Genomic DNA, 12,407 nt, shown 5'->3' with positions numbered 1-12,407 from the left:
ATCAATCAAATTCCACAGAAATGGAATGTGTCCCTTTCCCTCTGTGGTTACACATTCCACTTTAAGTGGCCCCTTAACTAGAAAATTTATACTGTATCTTGTAAAACATTGAAAGAGGAGCACATCTCACCCCTTTCACAATTCTTCCACGTAGTTACCCTTGAGTTGCTCACCTGCACTCCCTCTGAGGGTTTCTCTCCCTCAATTCTCACATTCTATGTTCATTCCCCACAAGTCTCGCCAAACATGTCTCCTAATAACACCTTCTCTGGCTTAACAAACTACCTACTTGTCACTTCATGAAATTCCCCTAATTAAACATCTACTTTGCTCGTTTGCTCTTTCCCTTTGTCATTGGAAAGTGCTTGTTGAGCAGGTCTTATAGAAAAACGACAAGTCAACCTCATATGATTAAGAGAACAAATCAAATTTGTGGGAAATGGCAGGAAGGTAATGTGCTGTCAGATTATCATATGTCAAAAATCAGTACCTTAAAATAATGTCCACTGGTGCTTACAAAGGAAAATAGATCACGATCAGTTTTCTCTAAAACTCTTGGGTGCAAGCCCTACTTGTCCTCCTCTCTTTTTGATGTGAATCAGCTGGGTGGAGGAAGTGAGAATTGTCTTTGAAATTTGGTCTCATTGATTGTGAGGAGGCCTTTGGTTCCTTGGTGGTCCCTCATACGAGATAGATGGGAAAAATTACAAGAAGCTCCATGAAAAGACAAGAAAGAAGTTAAAGATGTCAGATGAATGGGGAGGGTGGTATCCGTTTTGTAGATTTGTGTGGGAAAAACAAAGAAATTATAAGTTGCTTTAAAAACATGTGAGAAAAAGGAGAGAGATTTAAGTGGAAGATAAAAATCTAGCAGGAAAATGGCAGCACTGTTAAGAGGTTTAGAGGAATGCAGCAAATTACTCTGACTGGTAATGAGAGTCTTTTATGGAAATGAAGTAATCAGTTGTTTTCAGGAACCACAATTTCTAAATTGAGTGTGATGACTAGTACTAATTGATGATTAATGGTTGAGTGCCGTGCACCTTCTAAGCACTCAATAATATTATTGATTGATATGTCACTTATGACTTACAGAGTAACATTTATGAAGCAATTATACAAGCAATATGTGAGTGAAAACTACAGGCATCTGAAGATCCTACTGAAATAGAAAATAAATAACAACAATAATAACCCATACCTTCTCTGTGTCGATGCCTTTTGACATGGACCATGTTGAGACAATATAATCCATGACCCGTTCACTAAGGCCTTTGGGGACCTGATAGAGTTTCAGAAAGTCCCGTACATTATTCAGCATCTCATGGTATCGGTTGGTATTGGCATACATTTGCTGGAAAATTGTGGTAACATTTCCAAAAATAGTTGCATAAAGAAGAGCTGAAAGAGAAGAAATGATGAAAATAAAACAAATATCCCAAGTGAAAAAAATAATGTGAATATTGGCTCACTCAATGAATAATTTGACAGAGATGTCTTTATAAACTTTGAGGGTTAATGCATGTGAATCCAGGAGAAGAGTGCCTGGAATCTGGTATTCACTCAGTAAATGTTACCTTCAATATGATAAACATGATTTTATGAGCATGCACCTCTCTAGTCAATGTGGCACAATATGAGAGTGACTAATAGATTCCATGAAGAATTAAACGATCCGAAGTTATAATTTGCCTAAGAAGTCCTAGCCTTATGACTAAAGTTATCCTCCAGGCTTGTCCTCCTGAATGAAGCCCAATCAATTTGAACTTTCCAGGGACTGATGATCCAGTTTAGAAATGAATGTTCTTTTTCACTCTTTGCTCCTTCCAGCTTTTGGAATACTTCCCTACTTATAAATATTTTTGATGGAACATAAGAAATATAGAGAGAGAAGACAAATTAAAATCTTCCATTTTTAGAAGGTTCTGAAGAGAAACCGGGCTGGAATTAACAGCTGAAATAAAACTTTGGGAGTGACTAAAAATTCAAGTTGCTAAACTCATGTCAGTATACCAGTGTTGTAAGTTTTTTGATTCCATCATTTTAATTAAGAGTAAAGGCAGCCTGCAGATGACTGTTATTTATCTATAGGAGCCTGCGAATGGGATAGAGTTTCTTAATGCCCCTGACTCTGACCCCCTCCCTCAACCCAAAATTACCAACACTTCTCTCTCCACATCCGGTCAGGCTACTAATGTTTAACCGATCTTGTAAAAACTTTGAAAGGCAGTGAGTTCAGCCCAAACTGAACACATCCCCAATTGCACACCACCCCTACTCTATCCTGTCCCTTTGGTTTCATTCCCTCATTAACACTAAGCTCTTTTGAAAAGGGGTAGTACTTTATTTTCCTTAATATTCAGTAAACGCAATGTTTAGTAACCATGCACGTTCTATAAGCATTTCACAAGTAAGTAGAAAATCAGAAAATTATCATTTCCATTCTACAGCTTCCAGGCATTTGAAAAATGATTCCTCTGAACGAAGTATGGGCTGTTTCATTTTCCCATTTCATCAACCAAAATCCCATTTGCTGAAAGTGGTATAAAAATCAAGCTAGTGAAGCATCTTAAGATCCTTAACATATTTTCTGAAAATCATTTGTTGTTTCTATGAACAACTAATTGTTCTCTGAGTTCAACAAATTATAATTTCACAACAAGAATCTATAATTTTATAAGCATTTAGTCCGTTTTTTGCAGTTACTTAAACATTTTGATGCCAGCAGAGACAATTTACAAGATAGATGATATTTTGTTAAAACTGTTCAAGAAAAATATAGTGCTGACATTTCTTAATGAGGTCTTTAAGTCTTTGAATATTTATATGTAAAAACAAAAATAAAATAAAAAATAGAGGTAACCACAGACTTAAGATCTCTATTCCACCATTGTGGTATTAAGAAAGACGAACACAGAAATAATGTGAACACATTAATGATAGAAGAATCAGGTAACAAATACGGAATTTTACTTTTTCAGAAAAGAAAAATAAGGAGAATTTATGTTTAAAAATAATCAGCATTTTAGGCATTAATGAAATAATGCTATAATCATGATTTTTAAGACCCAGTTATTATAAGTTGTCAATAACTATCGCAGGATGACCCATTATTCTGATACATTTAACTTGTTTCCTCCCTAAGATGCTTGCAATATTCTATATTTGCCAAAGTGTCTTATTACTGCTTTTTAGTGTAACAAATTACCAAACATTTCATCTTTTTGGATACATTAAATATGTGCACATTATGCTCAAATGAAAAGTTTAAGCACTAAAATATGAAGGAAATTGTCAATGTATTAAAAGTTTGCAGCATTAATAAATGAAGAACGTAATCAACATGTCAGTAAGTTTGGCATATTTACAAAGATATCCACTTCTGACTCCCATTTTCATGTGAGTATGGTGTCCTACACTGGAGAGGACTAAACAAGCTCATGATTTAAGGAAAGAGATTCAATTATATGTATACACATATTTTTTTATTTTTTTTACTTTAAAATAAGTTGGGGGAAAAAAGTGCAGAAAATTCATATGTAGCCACATGCAGCAGCGTCTCTCAATGATGACACACCTCTACCCTGAATTACAAACACACGCATCTTCTTGGATGCTTAATAGCTATTCAAGTCAACTATGTCCAAAAAAAAGAACTCTTAATTCACAACATAGTCTTTCCAACAGCCAAGTGCACTTTTGCATTTCAGTGAGTTGCAAAGCCACACCCAGTTGCTCAGACCAAAAACTACAAAGTCATTTTTCAATTCACTCTTTGATTCATCTCCTATATTTAATCCATCAACAATTCCTTTAAAGGCTCTACCTTTAAAATGTAGCCTCAGTTCAAACACATCTCACTACCAGCATCCTTGCAGAGTCTTCACTACTAGGATGTGCTTTTCCACTTACTAGCTTTGTGTCTTTGGGCCTGTTCCTAAACTGCTCTCGACTACTACCTCCTCACCTACAACTTTAACATTACACTAGAATCTTTACAAAGGGTTGTGTTAAATGAGTTAACTCATATAAAACAGGTTAAAAAACAGTCCGGTAGGGAGTAAGCGTCCATGAAATGTTATGTATCATCATCATCATCATGGAAATAGCTTCCAAACAATTAATTTTTCATGCATACACATACGAACCTTGGCCCTCTTCCACTTAAAACCTTTTCCATCACACAGAGACTTAAATCCAACTTAATCATGTTCCAAGGACACAGATCATCACAGCAGTGCCTCCTGCACTGATTATAATTTCGACCAGTCATCCCCTCACTCCCTCTGTTCCATCGATCTATGATTGTATGTGCAGCAAATGCTTGACAATGTCAGCTTAAGCCATGCATGTGGCTGAGGCAATTAAGAAGTACATTTTTAAGACCCATTCAAGACCCCCCCAACTGATACCACATGGCCTAGAAAGAAGTCCCGCCATCCTGGCCCTGCATAAACTGCAGATTCATGAGTAAAATAAATGGCTGTTCTTGTTTTAAGTCACTGAGTTTGATTAGTTATGCAACTGTAATAAACCCTAATGAAGACAGATTGATTCTCAGTTGGGTAGGGAACCCGGGGAGGAGGATGGTGAGCTCCCCATCATGCACATCAGAGCCCAACAGTACACTTTGAAAAATACTTTTCTAAATATTTAATATATTTTATATTTTAAAACTCAAAGGCACCTATTATTTTTATAATTTAAACATTAAATTCATGAATGCTTTCAAAAAGAGACATAGATTGAGTAATGCTGTAACACAAATCACAGATTTCATTGTCATTCAAGCACTGTTGTGTTCAGTAGGCATTTACTGAGTATCTATTATAAGTCAGCCACTCCAGTAGCCACTACTGATACAATGATAAAAAAAACGGACATAATCCCTGCTCTCAAGCAGTATACACTATTTCCTACCGAAAACTCTTAGTCTTTCATTCTCCCAAATTACATTCTTTGAAGAAAGGCTAACGATCTTTTCCTTTTCACAGTTTATAAAAATCCACAAATTGATAGCCATTCCAAGTACATAAACTATAGTTTATTTATCATAGTCAAACAATTCGCGGAGTCAAACAAAAATCCATGTTCAGCTAATTAATTGTAAATCAGCCTCCACCTCTATGAATTGCTCATGATAACAAATAAGATGATAATATCCAGGTCTCTTAAGAAATTATGTTCACCAGTCACTTCATTTTGTTTGCTCCTTAGGTCAAGCTGCATTAATAATTTGTATTTTTTAGACTTTTCGTGCCTGTTCATGATGACATGTGACATTTACTTTTCATAATTATCTTTCTTTCATAAATCTTGGCAAGTAATCATTACCCTAGACTGAGCAATTTAAAATATTAATATGATAATGCATTTCTGGTAACCTTTAAAGCCACACAGGTGGTTCACCCATCATTTCCCTTTTTATTTATATTCACTAAAGTCCACCTTTAATAATGATATTTAAGGAGTGGAAGGAAAATATTCCATCTATCCGTGATCGTATGTGAAGCACACAGCCTCTTAAAATTTTTTAAATGACTCCAGTTGACTTTAGAACAAAGTGAAGAAACGGATCTTCAGAAAACTCCAGTTTCAAAGCCTACTGTCCTTCCCACTCTCTCATAAGGGCTTCTGGTTTCCCAGGATGCTCTTTTGTAACGACCTATATATGTAGGCAACCTCTAGGCATCCACTTTAAGCCAGACATTTGTTCTTTCCCAGACTTCACTTAATCTATGCCCCACTCCATCCAGTATCTGAACTACGCCAATTATCCTGTTAGAACTCATCTCATTAATTTCTTAAAGTATTAACTACTAAAAACTATTTAATATACTATCCTTCTCAGGGATATGGGGATTTTGAAAGGGGAAATCGGGTAATACAGGTTGACTGAATCATTAGAATTAACCATCAATAGTGAGATAAGTTGGGACAAAAAAGGGACAATTTTCAGAACTTACCAAATTATAGTATAATATTGGATAGATTTCACCAGCTTATGGTTCATCCCATGACTAACATAACAACTGACTCAATCAAAATAGTCTTAATAATTAAATGGCAATGCTTTTTTATATCATTTGCTACATATCCTAAGGAGTCAATTTTTGGAAATTAATCACAAACCTATATTCATCAATTACTAATATAAGATCAAAGATGTTAGAAGGGGAGGGAGGAGGATGAATGGAAAGATGTAGGAAGACTATTCATTCAAAGAACTACAAGAAATTAAAGTATCAGTAAAAACAAATCAAAGGATCAAAATAGCTTTATCACCACTGTATCCTTCTATAATAGTTACTCTAATTTTTATACTAAGTAAATTAATTTTCTTTATTCCCTATAATACAGCACAATTCATTTGACTTCTAATAAAATTAGCACACTCACATTGCTTGTATATCTATAGAAGTTTTTGCAGCGTTGATAAACATGCACAGGGCAATACAGCACAATGCCTCTAAAGTAAGAGGAAGAATAATTACAGATGCTCGACGAATACTGACCTCATCATTTCAGACTCATTTATTATGAGTCAAACAAAAGTTCCCAAAATATATCAACTGTCAGGGAACCAGAGACAACCAAAGATTAAAATTGTGTGGTATCTGTAGAGGTCCCTATCAGCTGCTACAAAGACTACTGCAGTCACTTAAAAAATACTTTGGAGGGAGCTGTCTTAGCTACTGAACACAATCTCAAGTGAGAGCACTCCTAGATATGCCAAACTTGGGACACTGGTCAGTCTTTTTTCAGGTTTCTCAGAATTCTAAAACCAGCTTAGAAGGAGGCAAGGAAGGCGAAATATGAAGCGGTTGGGAAATAAAAAGGCCCATAGACAGAGATTGCTGGTGATGCACAGTCACTCAGAGATGACAGAAGGAAAAGGAGATACTTTCCTTTTGACATTATTTTTGAAAATCATAATTACAAAGAATGACTAAAACTTTAGGTAAATACAAATGACTACAGAAAAATAAGGTATGAGTATGTTTGTATCAGGTGATACAAAGAAGGGAAAGAGTCAGTGCAAACACAAGGAGCAGAATGCCAACTTGGTTGCCCCTAAATCTTTGTTCATGCAGTTCTCTGGTAAAGAATCTCAAAATATGACCACAAATTATTCCTGTCTTGATAGGCACATCTCTTTGCAATGAGACTTTATTGCTTCTTCCACCAAAATCTGTTTCTTTAATGTGCACTGGCTTTGTGACTTCATTTTTTTCAATGGAATGTGGCAGAAATCATATTATGCAACTACCCAAGCTAGACCATAAGGGAGCTTGCATGTTTGGCTTTTGCTCTCTTGAAATGCTTCCTTGAGATCACTATTCCTGAAGAACCCTGGGTTGTACTGAGGGACATCAAGCCAGCAAGGATAGAGAGGTCTAGTTATCCTTGGGGTCCCAGTGAAACCAAGCCCCCAGCTGAGGTGCCAACTAAATGTGGCTGCCTAAGGGAGCCCACGCAAGGGGGGAAGAACCAATTGCCCAGTCAACCAATAGGGTCAACCAACAGAGAAATAATGAATCATTGTTGTATTCAGTCACTACGTTTTGGAGTCATTTCTTCCACAGCAATAGGTAACTGATACATCTCTCCCCCATGAAAGCCCTCCCTGTTCCTTCATCCTTCCTAAATCCCAACCACTCTTCAGGGTTTGTTATTTCCTTCACAAAACCTTCTCTGATTATTCCAGCTCAAGAAATTTCTCTTATTTTTCTATAGAACCTAAGGTATACATCATTCCTTAAAACAGTAATTAGGTACCTTGCTAAATATTTTCATTTGTTAACATATCTTTTTATATTCCTTTGTATTTGTTAACATATCTTGCTATAAATACAATAAAGTTCTTGAAAGTACCTTTTAAACTTTGTTAAATTTGTCTATGGACAGCATAACTCTAAACACATAATTTCTGAACACATTAATAAATAGAAGTTGAATTAAATTTAAAAGATTCTCTTGTGTAGCAAAGTAGATGACAAGTACATAAAAACCATCTCGGGTCAAATCTGACTGAGAGAGAGTATCATCAAAACATCCTGACTTGGCAACTGGAAGAGTTGGAGGTGGGGAATTTTATTATGAGGTGCAATATCACAGAGGCTATGGGTATCGTGAAAATTACCTGCTAATCCATTCCAAGAATATTAGAATCTGGGGACATTAATTGTTGAAACCTAGCAGTTGATGAAAAATATATAAATCAGATTGTAAGATTGTAGAAAATGACTTCATCAGAAAATAGTCCAGAAGATATGCCTGTACCAAGTATGGATCAAAAATTCAACTTTTGCCATTTAGCAAAATTATTTTATGTCTTGGAAGTTATACTATCCCATTATATAATCAATGCATAAATATGTTCACCGAAATATTGTTTATGAGAAAAAAGTAATGTGTTTAAAAATCAAGATTGTGTGACACAAATGATGGCACAACAATACAACTGAGCATTATGATGATGATGGGGATTTCTGGGCATAGATCTGAAAAGATTAATGGCGTATTTTTGTTAGAACAAACATGTTACTTAATTCCACTCTTTGTAATGTTATATGTATTAATGTAGGGGTTGGGCAGGGGATGATTCTATGGGTATACACAGAAACAGAACTAGAAGGTTGCTTCCAAAATGTTAACAGTTGTTATATTTGGGCAATAAGATTTCTGGTGATTTTTATGTTCTTAAAACTTTTTTGCAATATTTTATATTTTGAAAAAAGCATGTACTATTTTTATAAAAAGAATAAGTTATTTGCATTTTTTAGAAACACAGAGCTATAAAGCTTCATAGACAGTTACTATTTTATCCTCTTTGTAAATATAAGGAAACAAATTCAGATCAGAACTTCAGTCTCAACAACTATACGACATCCGTATCAGCTTTAAGATTGATATTGCAAATAATAATCACTCTATCTCATAGCAGACCTTTTCTAGTCAACGCTAGTTGCTTGCCGTCATTGGTCTCACCAAAAGTTTTCAAATATGAACAGCAGGCCTCAAAGAAGTAAGTACTCCCAGGGCCAAGAATTTAGACTATGTGAAAACAGAATGCACCCCTTAAATGATATGCATCAAGAGATGTTCTGGGCCCCTCACTAAACTGGGATGTGCTTAGCTGGGTACAGAAAGAGAGCCCTTAAATCTGCTATGGTTGCCACATTACCAAAGCACCATTTAACACAGATCGATGGTGTTAAAATACAAGTCAAACGTGACTTGTATTCATCTTTTGTTATCGGTATATATTGAGTATTACAATTTTTATACAGTTTTTTCCTTTCTTAAAAATGTGTACACGTTTTTTGGCACCCTCTCTCTATATATTTATGATGGAATGAAATGTGTAATCACTGAGTCTTAGAGGGCAGAATGCCCAAGGAATATGAGTAATACAAACCCAACATTTACAATCTATCTCCCCGTCACCACCCTCCCATTGTACGCAAAGTCTTTGCTGCATCATTGGGCCTTCCACCACAATCTAGTTGAGATGCTTTGGAAAGGCTGGTTCCACCTTCAGCTGGACTCCTCCCTTCTATTTTCTCAAATATTGAGATCAGCCTACTGAACTCAGGAACAAATAAATGCCTTTTATCAGCAATTTTTGAACACTTTCTTTAAAACACTGGGCAGTGAAACTTGTTCGGGTCCAGAGATCTAACTGCTTGTTACTATTTTCCTGCTTTCTTTCTAATCTGGAAACTATACTAAACATCAAGTTTCCAAACCAGATAAGCAGCACTTTGGGTGGTGGGGTGTAGACTTCCATTTTGGAGCTCGGAAGGGAGATCAGATATTGTCAATTTCTTTCTGTAAGCATTTCCACAATCTACATAATCTATACAACCTTTAAATGTTGGGAGCGGTTAAGAAATTTACAACTTTTCAAGGAGAAACTCTGAATGTTTTATCAAGCAGACATTTTGATCAAGATCACCACTGCTTTTCTCAGGTCCACCGCTGGCTCCTCTCTCTAGGGGGCACCTTTATGAAATCAGTTACCGAGAGCTTTTCATTCTGCCTTCAGAATATCTCTTACACTCACAGCCTTCTTCCTATTAACATCTCAGAATCTAGTCTTACAATCCTGTGGCTAGGTCACCACAACAGCTTCCTTATCTCCAACCTCTTTTATGAAACAGTCTGCATATGGCCACCAGGCAAAAATTCCTAAAATACTAAAAATTTGTGATTTTATTTTTCAAAAATGTTTAGTGTATACACATAGCCTGTAAGGTAAAGGTACTCTGAGAGAACTGCAGTATCTATACAATGCGAAAAAGTTTTCTTTCTGCCAGACTCAGTACTTCGTATTTTTTCTATAAGTTAATCGATCATTTATCTATCTAGACTTTCAGCCATTGGAAGAAAAAGACTACAGCCTCAACTTCTTTTCCAACCAAGTCAGAGTTGTGCCTAGTGAATGAATTTTAAAAAGTTAACTTCTACCGGCTATAAATAAAGGGATGTGAGACTTTTTCTGACTATGTGAGTGTAACAAAGCATTAGCATGACTGTCTCTCTCCAGCTGCCTGTGTGGTGCATGAGTGATCTTACTACCTATTAAAATTTCATGTAATGCATAGCAAACAGTTCATCAGGGGAAAACGCAGTATCATCTTTGAATAAATTTGTTCTTTAAGCTCTTCAGGGCTAGGATCATTTATTTCCTTCATAATCCTCAAGAATAAGTAGAACGTTCTTCAACAAAGTGAGTTACAACAAAAGTTGCAGACTAACATGAAAATTATAATAGCTGATCTAGGTTCTGTCCCTTGTTTGGTGAAATGATAAAAGTAGTTTGTGTGAGCACAAAAGACTTTTCAAATTGTGTCAAAACTTCAAAACTTCTAAGATGGTATTTTAGCCATTTTATAATTACAATAGGACTTCTTTGCATTGGCCAATAGTCAAGGTATTTATTAACATATAGAGCACACACCTATTAAGTGCCTACTGTATATAAACACAATGCTAGGCATTATGGGACATACAGAGATGTGAAATTTCATGGACATATTTTTATTTTTTAACAGTACTTGAACCAATTTGGTAGTAAAATTCTATGAATTTTTTTCATATTCTAAACAATGCATCAGAAATCTGACAAAATATCAACACAAGAAGCCTGATCATTAAATAACTACATTTGGCAAAATGCCCTGAAGGAGTAAGGACAAAACTAAACAGGTTGACCTTACTTTCCTAAGAATTTTCTACATTAAAATCTCGGGTTGGCCTCATCATCGCTGACTTAACATTGCCCTGAACAATTTTCATTTCTCTTTTCCTTTTAAACAGTGCTATCTCCTTCTCTATTAGGACACACTTCTCCTCTGCTGGCTTTTGTCTCCCCCACTTACCTAAGTGCCTGTATAATGAATCCTTCAAACCAGCACTTTTTTGAGAACAAGAGAGAGCACTCTTAATAGTGATGCTGGAGCAACAGGAGTAAGGAGGGCTGTCCCAGGTAAACCAGGGGCACTGGGTCATTCCACCATTATTCCAATTCCTCTATCTATGGCCCCTTCCCCTTCCACGAGAGACAAGGTCTATGGGCTTCTGATGATTGTTTGCATCAGAGTTCACTCACTGTCCATTCATGGAATTTCAACTAACATCTGAACTCTGCTGGTTTTCCTGTTTACGCGCCCCACCATCTCATGTTGCTAGTGCCTACACAATCACTTGTTTTGGATGACTGCCTCTCCCAAACTGCCTGATGTGATGCCTAAAAGGAAGCATGTCATTTCCTGTCTGTGTAGAATATGACTCTTGCCCCAATTCCTTTTTACACTCATTTGAATGTGCATAAAGTATAAAGTCAAGGCTCTAGAAGCTGAAATCACTATTTTTTAAAACTTTTTATTTCATTTTATTTTTACTGGGACTATATACAGGCTAATTTAGCTGACCCTGAGAATTTAAAATGAACCGTGACTTTTGAAAATTACATGAGAGACATGAGACAGATATTTTCTAGGGAAGGCAAGGTTAGCTGGTCAAGGTGTAAGGAATTTGATTTGATGGTACAATCCAAACTTTGCCAACTGTACGCTACTGAAACACTATAATTCTCTGCGATGGTAATAGATGTTTGTGTAAGAAAGTAGTTCCTGGATCAAATAAGTTGTGTTCTCTCTTATAAGGAGTCCCAATTCACATTAGCATATCATAATGCATATTAGCATATCAAAAGCTCTGAGAAGCCTTGCAGTAGACACCATTTTTCATACTTGTTTGTTCTTGGAACGCTTTTTGCTCATTATAGACCTACCGGCATTTTGCATATCTCCATGGAAAACCATTTCACAATCACTGCAGCAGGCAGGAGGTTGGGGTACAGACCTTGGGGCACATGAGGGACTGTTACCACCACCTGT

The 12,407-nt window shown here is 36.1% G+C and overlaps 1 protein-coding gene across 2 annotated transcripts in view; it reads right to left on the bottom strand.

Moving 5' to 3' along the window:
* The window catches only part of KCNH5 (potassium voltage-gated channel subfamily H member 5), a 281,080-nt gene that overhangs the window by 118,838 nt on the left and 149,835 nt on the right, over positions 1–12,407 (bottom strand). For both annotated transcript variants that reach the window (XM_033109621.1, XM_033109620.1), the window contains exon 8: positions 1,202–1,401. In XM_033109621.1, coding sequence (XP_032965512.1) covers positions 1,202–1,401 — 200 coding nt within the window. The remainder of the gene's footprint in view (positions 1–1,201; positions 1,402–12,407) is intronic.

Source organism: Rhinolophus ferrumequinum, chromosome 6, assembly GCF_004115265.2.
Source record: "Rhinolophus ferrumequinum isolate MPI-CBG mRhiFer1 chromosome 6, mRhiFer1_v1.p, whole genome shotgun sequence".
Classification (NCBI taxonomy): Eukaryota; Metazoa; Chordata; class Mammalia; order Chiroptera; family Rhinolophidae; genus Rhinolophus; species Rhinolophus ferrumequinum.
This window is presented reverse-complemented; position numbering and strand designations above follow the sequence as displayed.